Here is a 12,410-nt window from a genome sequence, read left to right on the forward strand (position 1 = left end):
ATGCTATATGAGCCAAATACATTTACTCATAAATTCATTGACATCCATTCCCCTGAAAGTTGAAAATATGCAGCCTCTCAATTATCATATCCAATGTCCTTTGACTACATCAGTTCTCAGTTCATATATAGCAGAGCTGGGAGGTTTCAGATCTACATCAGTTCTCAGTTCATATATAGCAGAGCTGGGAGGTTTCAGATCTACATCATGTTATCCAGTTCATTCAGTTATCAAAATAATGATGAAAGATTATATTGCAGTCATAAATGAATTTGAATTTCACACAAACACTCCAAATACTGTTTATTATTAATAATATTGAGATATTTCCTTAGCAAAATAGTAAATGGAAGACCACTGGAATGTCACAAGTTCATTCAAGAAGGCTACAGGGGGCCAGCTCTATGTCCACAAAATGTCCATATAATGTCCTTATAATGTCCATATAATGTCCATGTAATGTCCTTACAATGTCCATATAACGTCCCTATAATGTACATAAAATGTCCATATAATGTCCTTATAATGTCCATATAATGTCCTTACAATGTCCATATAACGTCCATTTAATGTCCCTATAATGTCCATAAAATGTCCTTATAACATCCATAGTTCTGGTCTGAATGAACTGATGAAATAACATAAAAGCATATATATGTATAAATATTTGAAGCATGTCTAAAATCTCACCCTCTTTCAGGGGACGGTTTTATGTAGCTGAAATGTTGACATTTAAAAAATACATCCTCGGTTATAGCTATCGTATGATGATGTCCATTACAACCGACACACATTCCAGACCAGCAGCTGGTTACAGGGTGATACAGGGTTTGGGATGTTCAGTGGGCCTTTGAAGAATCTACATTTCTAGTTTTAATACAGGTCTACCAAAGAAAACCAGCAGAGAGCCTTCAAACTACGGAATATGTACAAACTGTAAATAGAAATAACCACAAACGTTACAAACAAGGACACAATCCCATGAAGTTTGCATAGTAATGATTAAAACCCGACACATTAAAACCTGACACATTCAATGGAACCTGACACAGTAAATCATGCAGACTGCAACAAACCAAATGCACAAGCACAGATCTGTTACGGAACTCGCTGGCAGTCAATAAGGCACGAAGAACATTAGAGGCACATTAAGAAGGCACGAATGTGGTGAGTGTCATTTCTCACAACTTCAACATGCCATACAATGCAAACTTTATGAGATTGTGTCATCTTTTGTATTCTGTCTGGCTATTTCTAAAGTGTGTAAATATTCACACTTTGGCATCTTCCCGAGTCAAGGGAGTTAACTGACTATAAAAGTCCAGTTTCCACCCTTGCTGAACTAGGCTGGTATTACGGAGTAACATTTTGGCTGGACTAACAAGTCTATGCATAGTCCAATCAAAATCTCACAACGAAATTGAAATCCGGTTTGTAAAATGACGTGCAGATTTTGGTCGATTGCATGATTTACAAAGCATGTGCACTGCCAACTCGTTGTCAACAGATATTTTCCAAATCTTTTCATGTTTTTAATCAAGGTGCTCACGTGATTTGATGCACTTCGCGATGTGAGACCCGTTTTATCACAGTATAGATCTTGATTTTTTATTAGATCGATTTGACTGAGCGCCGCCATTTGCTTTGAAGCAAATGCAAGTGATACGAGAGGTGGGATTTCATTCGTCCAAAAGAGAGGCTTAGAAGGGACATAACTCGTAGTAGCCACTGGTGGAGCTATGATTGAGCCCAGGAATTCCAGCCTAGTTCGGCAAGGGTGGAAACTGGACTTATGAAGTCAGTTAACTCCCTTGCCTCGGGTTTTCTTTGGTATCCCGAATATTGAAAATGAAATGAACGACCATCCCGAGCAAAAGACACAACATGTTATCAACAGACTTCTATAAATATTTTCATTATCATTTTTTAAAATCAAACAAAAAAGTATTCTCAAAATAACACCCCAAAATACTCCCTAATACAATTATAATATGAAACCAACGAAAAAAATGTGTTGTTCATGAAAATGAATTTGGATATGGTGTTGATAATGATCTCACCTGGCTATCTTAAAAAGGGCTCTCCGAGGGTCAATGTCAGCCAGGGGGGGTGCTCCGTCAGCCAGCTCGATGGCAGTAATCCCCAGGGACCATATGTCACAGCGGATGTCGTAGGAGTACTCGATCTGCTGCTCACAGGCAATCACCTGAACACATTCATACAAACTTGATTATATTGTCTTCCCTAACAGAACAGACAAAACCTAAGTCACACAAGCCAAGTAGGCATGTAAGGGCTAATTATGAAATAGTGGCTTGTATATGTGAGAACCAACACAAAATAAAACAACAAAAAACACCTTGATTTTATCTGTAGACATTTTTCATGTATATGTTACAGTGAGTGAGTGAGTGAGTATGGTTTTACGCCGCTTTTAGCAATATTCCAGCAATATCACGGCAGGGGACACCAGAAATGGGCTTCACACATTGTACCCATGTCGGGAATCGAACCCGGGTCTTTTGCGTGACGAGCGAACGCTTTAACCACAAGGCTACCCGACACCCCTGTATATGTTACACCAAATCTGTGCAACTGCCCATTGCGTGCAATGAGCAGATACTTGTTTGCACATTGCACACATTGAGCAAACGGCCTGCCAAATGAATGCAATAGTTAGTTGCACAGATTGGGTGTAACAATTACACATCTTCGCGACACACTTGGAATCAGCAAGTTCATCATATGCTATTCAGATAGATACATGGGACCTATTTGCCACCATTTCAGAAGAGACATCACAGCTCCATCTCTCCAATTACCAACTTGGCACAGAATGTCTCTCGATCATGATTCAACCAATCAAAATGCCTCTTCTGACCGTGTTTCGGCATGGAACATACAAAATCCTGGCCTCCTCTGAACAAGCCCTTGCTATATATATACAATAGCATCATTATCAAAGGTAAATTTTAAAACTTTTGGTTCGAACAGACAACCATACCATTGCATACTTGAATGTCAATGCAAAGCACGTTCTTCACAGTACAGTTTCTCAAAAGCCATGGATCACTTGTTTACGTGCTGCGAAGGTGCAAAGCACATTCGGGTATAAGTTTCCGAATCGCAGTATGTGAAGGGACCGATCTTTTAAAATTGTGTGAGTGAGTGAGTGAGTGAGTGAGTGAGTGAGTATGGTTTTACGCCGCTTTTAGCAATATTCCAGCTATATCACTGCGGGGGACACCAGAAATGGGCTTCACACATTGTACCCATGTCGGGAATCGAACGCGGGTCTTCGGCGTGACGAGCGAACGCTTTAACCACTAGGCTACCCGACCGCCCCTTTAAAATTCTGAGGGGAGGGGGCTGGGATTTTGTATCGAGAATGAAATCTTTTCAGCTACAGCTACAAAACCAGATATTTTATATTAAAAACTGTCAGCCTGAACTTTTGAAGGAAAACACCCTGCAACAATGTAATTTTTGTGGCAGGCAATTTCTTTTTCTTTCAGCAGTCTGAAGCATATTTATTTTTTTCAAGAATTTTCTGGGACCATTTTTTATCTCAATGAAATCTCATCCCCCTCAGAATATTAAGTAGTGGTCCCTAACAGCAGTGGCAGCTACCCACGGGGAACAAGGAGATAAGTACCTCAGGTGCCATCCAGTACGGGGTCCCAACGTGAGTTTTCCGCCGCCCAAGAGCTCGATCAAGATGACCAGACACACCTATACACACAAACAACTTTATAAACATATTTTGCGAATGATCAAACAGCAAAAAAAGCTGAAAGATGCCCTTCATTCATCAAGGTATAAGTAATTTTAATAAAAAAGCAACTTGGTTAATCCTGATGATATTGCTAACATGAAAATCATCAAATTTTACAACTTTCAGGATTAGTTATCATGGTTTGGTTGGTTTGTTGTTTAATGCCGAACTCAGCAATATTCCAGCTATATGAAAGGGTCTGTAAATAATCTGTCTGGACCTGACAATCCAGTGATTGATATGTGCATTGATCCACGCAATTGTGGTCGATGACTTGCATCAACCAAGTCAGCGAGCCTGACCACACGATCCCGTTAGTCCCTTCTTACGAAAAGCAAAATCACCTTTTATGGCAAGCATGGGTTGCTGAAGACCTATTCTACCCTGGATCTTCATTGGTCTTATCAATGCCCATTTGCAAATACATACATGTTACTGTAAGGGTATTGCTCTTTTTAAGGGCATCATCATTTGCAGAAGCCCGAGGTCTTCCAATAACTGCCCGACATAGGAGGGCAGTTGAAAAGATTGAAACATTTACTGCAATCAACACAAATTTCACTGACCCACTTTTACGAATATGGAAACGTCATAGAACAAACCAGATGACGTCTCTATTGAACGTGACATCATCTATCCCTATACCCATGAAGGCAACTAACAACGGGTGTGATAATGGCCCGTCATCAAGCAATATGAGTGCATTATCAAGTTACAGTGGCCCGCTCATTTCTGATAGCTTGTGGGCGGTTTAATGATAGTTCTATCCATTTTAGCCATAAAAACAAATAGTCCAGAAGGCAATGTTACCATAGTAACTGGTCCCAGACTAAAAGGGTTAGCCATCACCAATTTTTGGAACCGACACTGAGATGTTATGAATATTGTTTCATTTATCATTACATGGTTTATGAACCTAGAAAATAAGTAAAGTTAACAAAAACAAAGTTACAGGCTAAAGGGTGTTTTTATCCCTCCTAAACATAAAAATCACGAATTGTTTCCCTGCCTGACTGAGACAAGCCTTACCTCATCAATGACCTGTCAAATGTTTGCTTAAATACTGTTCATAGCTGCACTGATATTAAGTAATGAAGCTATAAAATATTCGAAATTCCTGTCACATTTCAGAAAATGCCAAAGAGAAAATATTAAAAAAAAATGTCCTCATTCCACATCCCTTTTTTACAAAAAGAAAAGAAAACATAAAGGCCTAAGGTTTTCAAACCACAGATGAACAGATCCAGGAAGTGTCTTGCAGTGTAAACTATGTACATACCAAAGTCCACTAATTTGATCTCCCCGGACTCAGTGATAAGGATGTTGTGACCTTTGATGTCTCTGTGCATGACGTTGTTGCTGTGGAGATGGTTCAGAGCCTGCAGCAGACATTCAGAATTGTGAGCATTCAGAATCAGAAAAAACACACATCATCGACCAGAATAAACTCAAACATGCCACATCAGAATAAACACACATATCCGAAATGAAAATATACACACATATCCCAAACCAGAATAAACACACACATCATAGACCAGAATAAACACACACATGCCACATCAGAATAAACACACACACATCCCAGATCAGAAATATGGCCACAAAGAACATAAATTGTTCTTATTGTTGTTGAAACTCAACTAAATGTCCAGACACACACTGTTAAATGCCATCATTTTGAGAGAATGTTGCAAATGCATTGTCAGAATCATCAGTGGCATTGCTGTTGACCAAAACAAAGATTGAGAAAATGTAGAGCTCCCTACCTTCAATGTCTCCCTAAGTATGTGGCCTATGAGTCCCTCTTCCAGTCGTTTACTGTCCTTGATGAGAGCCCGGCTCAGGTCCGTCACAGTTCCACCTCCACACATCTGGAAACATACATCAGCAGGATGCAACAAGTCACAAATCTTCTGATCAGTTTCCAAAAGCTGGGCTAAAGGACAGATCTCAAATTAATGTTCACCTTACTTTTCCTCCTTCAGAAAAAACATTACAAAGCACAATCAAAGGATATACAATTCATATGAAATGTTCATAATCATGACATCTTCTCCTTCTGAAGCATGGAGAAGTTCATGATAATGCCACAAGAGCTACACTTCTCCTTCTGAAGCTGCTCTTCCTCCTAACATGTCTGGAAGCTCGGACAAAGTGATGATCTGTCTGTATAATGTACCATAATGACACAATGTCTGGAAGCTCGGACAAAGTGATCATCCGTGTGTATTATGTACAGCAATGATACAATGTCTGGAAGCTCGGACAAAGTGATCATCTGTCTGTATTATGTACAGCAATGACACCAATGTCTGGAAGCTCGGACAAAGTGATGACACCTACCTCCATCACAAGCCATATCTGGTCCTCCGAGCTTCCGTCCCGCTTGAGATACATCCCGAAGAAGTCGGGGATGTTGGGATGCGTGCTGAGGTCTCGGAGCACCTGAAACTCCTCCTCCACCTCCTCCAGGACCTCATGGATGGACTCCATCACCTTCGCGGCAGCCTGGACTCCTGGAAGGACAAGAAACATTCTCAGATGCACCTAATTACATGAAATGAAGGCTATTTCCAATTGCATGAAATCTGTAGAATGAAGCTGAAGAAAAATAAAATAATGCTCGACCACATTATTATATGATTTTTGAAAAATTATGGAGGAACCTACTAAAATAAATTTCAAAGCAAAAACAAAATTCACATGGTGTCTTTGATTAAATCATGCTTTTGAGGACTGTTTCTAATGCTTTTAGTTGTTTTTTCTTCTGATAATTAACCTCAAATCATCCTTGACCATATTTCTTTCATAATTTTGCATCCTGTCTCTTGGCAAACTGACCTAGAAGATCCATAAAACAGGACAACATATTGGTCTAAACTCAAAATAAACCACTAAATACACCTACAATCTACTGAAGCTCACTCTCAAGATGATGAACGAGTTTGGATAACTTAATGCAATCACACGACTCAAGTTGTTGACCTGTAGCAAGATCTGTTTATTTAGAATGTAGGTACAATGGGACAAATATATCTATCTAAAGAAATCACACTCTGGTCCAGTTTAGATGCTTGTTTATTGTCTTTTTTCCTGATGGTTAATTATGAAGGAACTAATTAGTTTGTTCTGAAGCAAAACATGAATAATGAATTTTAATTCATTTTCAACACTCTGTGAGATTGATTTTAGGAATTCAACATGTACTTTAAGCAGTTCTGGTCAAAGTTGAAGGAGGAATATATCACAGTAAGCATTATCAAGACATCCTGAATTAAAACTGCAAAAAAAAGGTTCATAAATTTGATTTTATTAATGCTGACATTCCATCAACCATTGAAATGTCATATTCAAGGGTTCAACTTTGCAAATGATTACAAAACAGGGAGAGCAGTATAGTGTCTTCAAGGGTGCCCCAGGGCACTAGTCCCATGCAGATCCGGGGTAGAATAGGTCTTCAGCAACCAATGCTTGCCGTAAAAGGTGACCATGCTTGTCGTAAGAGGCGATTAACAGGACTGGGTGGTAAGGCCCGCTAACTAGGTTGATGCATGTCGTTGCATCCTAACTGCGTAGTATCGATGATCATGATGTCAATCACTGGATTGTCTGGTCCGGACTGGATTATTTACAGACCACTGTCATATAGCTGGAATATTGCTGAGTGCGACATTGAACATTTAGGTCTGCCCTTTGGGTTTAAAATGTGCCAAGAATACTTTTCCATTAAGAAAAAAAGTAGTTTATTTAAAACGCTGCTCATTACATGTGTTCATTTTTTACCATGCGTTTGTCCAGTCTACTTGTCCAGAGTACACATATCACTGGCTTCATACAAATCACAAATACTTCTTATTTCCAAAAATGTGATTTCTAAGGTTGTCCTTATTTCACCTGGAACCTATATTTTGACCAAGCAATATTGATTTGAAATAGTTAGCCATGGCACAAGATGTAGGCTGCTAGAGCTGAGAAGGGGGTAAGTACTGGCTGCTAGAGCTGAGAAGGGGATGAGTGTAGGCTGCTAGAGCTGAGAAGGGGGTAAGTAGTGGCTGCTAGAGCTGAGAAGGGGGTAAGTACTGGCTGCTAGAGCTGAGAAGGGGATGAGTGTAGGCTGCTTGAGCTGAGAAGGGGATGAGTGTAGGCTGCTAGAGCTGAGAAGGGGATGAGTATAGGCTGCTAGAGCTGAGAAGGGGATGAGTATAGGCTGCTAGAGCTGAGAAGGGGATGATTATAGGTTGCTGGGGCTGAGAAGGGGATGAGTACTGGCTGCTAGAGCTGAGAAGGGGATGAGTATAGGCTGCTAGAGCTGAGAAGGGGATGAGTATAGTCTGCTAGAGCTGAGAAGGGGATGATTATAGGCTGCTAGAGCTGAGAAAGGGATGAGCATAGGCTGATAGATCTGAGAAGGGGATGAGTACAGGCTGCTAGAGCTGAGAAGGGGATGTGTACAGGCTGCTAGAGCTGAGAAGGGGATGAGTACTGGCTGCTAGAGCTGAGAAGGGGATGAGTATAGGCTGCTAGAGCTGAGAAGGGGATGAGCATAGGCTGATAGATCTGAGAAGGGGATGAGCATAGGCTGATAGATCTGAGAAGGGGATGAGCATAGGCTGCTAGATCTGCGAAGGGGATGAGCATAGGCTGCTAGATCTGAGAAGGGGATGAGCATAGGCTGCTAGATCTGAGAAGGGGATGAGCATAGGCTGCTAGATCTGAGAAGGGGATGAGCATAGGCTGCTAGAGCTGAGAAGGGGATGAGCATAGGCTGCTAGAGCTGAGAAGGGGATGTGTACAGGCTGCTAGAGCTGAGAAGGGGATGAGTACAGGCTGCTGGAGCTGAGAAGGGGATGAGTACAGGCTGCTGGAGCTGAGAAGGGGATGAGTACTGGCTGCTAGAGCTGAGAAGGGGATGAGTACTGGCTGCTAGAGCTGAGAAGGGGATGAGTACAGGCTGCCAGGGATGAGAAGGCGATAAGAATGGAATGGGGGCGATGGTTGAAATAAATAATGCTCTGGAAAATCATATAAGCTGCACCAAGTGAATTGTCCTTCCCTGGACAGTGTTCCTTACTTGTCTTCTTGTTCTTGGCCATGTACACCTCTCCATATGTGCCCTCGCCAATCAGGTCCTCCAGCTCCCATTCCTCCACCGGGTCTGGGAGCTCGGAGAAGTTGATGATCTGGCTGTATTGTGTGTACATCTTCAGCATAGTCGAGGCCTCATAGCCACCTGCAACAACAGAAGAGGTTGGTAACTACAGGTTCACACAATGCCCCTTGTCTTGACCTGAACAGCTCCACTCTGTACACTACACCCTGAACAAGTACACCATGATGAAAATGTTCGAAGAAACTAAAATGCATCATCATACAGTAAGACCTTCCCTGCGACCTTTGCTGCGACCTTGTCCCTGTATTCCCCTTGTACCATGATCACAAACAAAGTCAGGATTTGAGGTTATGGAAGACCTCTGAAAAGCTTCATGAAACTTAACTCTGATACCTTTATCAAAAATCGGTTCTACAAGATAATATGATATAATATAAATAATTATAATATTATTATAACCTTAATGTGACCTTGACCTCAAATGTTAAAGGTCATGATGTATATGATTAATACTTCAATCTGTAAGTGCGAAACAACTGCAAAAGCATGTGTGTCTCTTTAAAAGTAGGTCACAATCACAGGTATGACAAACCAGTCATCACCTGTCATCACTGAAATGCACAAATCACATAACTACTGCATGCAATAGACTGTATAACAGACCCAGCTCAACATATGACACTACTGTTAGAAACCTAGAGGTGTAATGATACGGTGGGGTTGTGATACAATACATATCCTGACACTATGGGTGTGATATGATTCGTATCCCGATACAGTACTTCTATTTCACAAGTTGATATTCTTTCTATTTGCAAGTGAATCACAACCGTGAATCATTTCTTATTTAATTTTCACACATCAAAGATGGGATATTGTAGGGCAGAAACATATTGGGAGTGGGCAATGTGAATGTTACGCTATTTGTAGCCAACTGGAAAATACTGGAGAACCTGTGTAAGCTGCTGGTTGAACAGTTTCTGTTATTATTCACATGGTTTTAGACCAATATAACTTGTAACATAATGTATCATATGTATCAGGATACAACATGGTAAAATTGATGTATTATATTGTGGGCTTCGTATCACGGTACAATACTCTATCACTGTAACTGAAACCATTTTATCATGCACAGTAACCTAAGGTATCAAACTATCTGAGGAAAAAAACAGCACATTGACCACCCGAAGAATAACCTTCAGTGACCTTGACCCTCCACAAGTCACTTAAGGTCAGTTTGTTTCCACCTCTGTCAAAAGGATGACCTATGTACCAAGTTTCATTGACCAACAGTACCCATACTTCTTGACTTATCACATTCATTTTATTTTTAAGACTGACCTACAAAACGACCTTGACCTATGACAGAAGTGATAAGATGGACAAACACATTCCAAAGGCCATAAAGGAAATATATACTAATATAATGCAATATCTAGATCAATACATCAATAATTCAAAACCAAAAGGTGGCAGTGGCCCTTTTGGTAAATAGCAGCCACAAAGTACCCCCCAACAAGTATCAAGGGGAGGCTATGTAATGCTTGAAGTAGAATACACCCATCATAGAGCAATTCATGGCATTCACAGGAATTGAATCAATCAACTCTTGCATGTGTCAGTATGAAAAGTGTCATTAAGTTTGGATTTATTTCAATTTCATGGTGATAGAGGAAGTTATCTGTGCATAATGTAGACTGTCCTTTGGTAGATTATATTGTAGATTGTATTATACTGTGTAAATAATCCTATCATACCCAAAAGTGGAAATATTTATATAAATGACAATTCAACAGATCGATTGACAAAATTGTTTAAAACACCATCAAACCACACAGGGCACATTCATTATAAAGTAATCAAGTTCATAAAATAGTGTTATTAGAATGCAGGAAAATCTCAGGGACTATTCATGATAATGTGATCAACTGATGTTATAGATATGAATATGAGTACCTATAGAAACTACATCTCATATACCACACATTAAATGGGGCTGTTTTCCATTTCCAGTTTCTGTCGAGATGTAGGTACAGAGCATTGCATGACACTCTGTCTACGATTAGGGTAAGACCATTTGACAAAAGCCTTGTCTTTCATTAAGCACTTTGCTCCTATAAACACCCCTTACTTTCTAAATTTTAAGCACCATGCAAAAAGCATACCTTCCTACCTATCCATATATAGCTTATTTTTTTAAGCATTACAAAAGCTACAATTGTCATGATAGCAATGTACAGGATTTTACAAGAAGAATGGGTTTGTACACCTTGAGACAGAAGGTGAAGGTGAGTTCACGATCATTCCGCTCAGAAAATTTACTTTACAACATACTCTGCACTTTCAGGATTGCATGAGTGAGTGAGTTAGGTTTTATGCCGATTGAACAGTATTCAAGTTTTATTACATTGTGTCAGCTTGATGTGGGAGGAAAGCCTGAACTGATACAGGTTTTAGATGTTTAGCACTTTGGGCAAACCAATGAGTACAGGTATGGTGTTGACAAACCTCGAAACATAACTGAGGCCAACCGGGATTCAAACCAGATTTCAGGCATGCCCAAGGGACACTACTCTACACAGGAAATTGATCACCTTAGACGACCGGACCCCCCATGACCCCTAATAGCAGTGTATAGGATTTTACAAGAAGAATGGGTTGCACGCCATGAGACTAAATGTCAAGGCTAGTACACAAACACTCAGTTAAAAAATATAGTTTACAAAACCTCTGATACACTTTTATGACTGACTTGTTAGCACTGCACCATTCCTGCTCAAACAGGATACTGAATATTGATCAGATATCGCCCTCAATAGATATAAACTCAATCAAAACCAAACGAAATCACTAAAGAATTTACAAAAATAAAATCAATTAACTCAGGGTAGGAGAAGAACTGATTTAATGATATCGTCTGCCAATAAAGTGACGAAATGAATGGCAATCAATTTCAATTTCACAGAAATGAACGACAGTAAGCTGTTTTATTGACGATAACTTGATATACAATGCTTCAAAACCAACAAATCAGTCTGCAGTCTACAGGAATACATGGCGGGAAGAGGGTTCTTAAGTCATTCCAGACTGACAGCCCGCTATAACAAATCAATACATATATGATCCTGTGTGTGCACATTGGTAAAGCACTTCCATTGATCGTGCCAAGCCCTCACATGACTTAATGTCATTAGTGGCTGAGTCAGAAATAAGTACATCCCTCACATAGGCAGGGCAGCTATTTTACAGGGGATGTGCATGCGCCTCTACTTAGGAGATTAGGGATGCTCGTTAACAAATACTTAGATGTTCGTAAACGATGCTAATGATCATTTTCTTTCCCAATGACTGTCAGGTATTATGACTGTATGATGTGGAGACACGTATGACATACCATAGTCAAAACCTGCTTTTTAATATTACAATGAAGAAAGCATTTCTTGTATGGGTAAATATTTGTATTTGTGGATAACATCTATTTTTGCATCTTCTCTCATAACTTTACAGGAGTGTCACATA

The 12,410-nt window shown here is 40.0% G+C and overlaps 1 protein-coding gene across 9 annotated transcripts in view; it reads right to left on the reverse strand.

The window, feature by feature from the left end:
- The window catches only part of LOC139463930 (myosin-IIIb-like), a 139,162-nt gene that overhangs the window by 56,734 nt on the left and 70,018 nt on the right, over positions 1 to 12,410 (reverse strand). For all 9 annotated transcript variants that reach the window (XM_071245372.1, XM_071245380.1, XM_071245377.1 and 6 more), the window contains 6 exons: positions 8,850 to 9,008; positions 6,122 to 6,294; positions 5,545 to 5,649; positions 5,055 to 5,154; positions 3,656 to 3,732; positions 2,061 to 2,206 (listed from right to left, as the gene is read on the reverse strand). In XM_071245372.1, coding sequence (XP_071101473.1) covers positions 2,061 to 2,206; positions 3,656 to 3,732; positions 5,055 to 5,154; positions 5,545 to 5,649; positions 6,122 to 6,294; positions 8,850 to 9,008 — 760 coding nt within the window. The remainder of the gene's footprint in view (positions 1 to 2,060; positions 2,207 to 3,655; positions 3,733 to 5,054; positions 5,155 to 5,544; positions 5,650 to 6,121; positions 6,295 to 8,849; positions 9,009 to 12,410) is intronic.

Source organism: Haliotis cracherodii, unplaced genomic scaffold (genome assembly GCF_022045235.1).
Source record: "Haliotis cracherodii isolate W230 unplaced genomic scaffold, xgHalCrac1.p SCAF_16, whole genome shotgun sequence".
Classification (NCBI taxonomy): Eukaryota; Metazoa; Mollusca; class Gastropoda; order Lepetellida; family Haliotidae; genus Haliotis; species Haliotis cracherodii.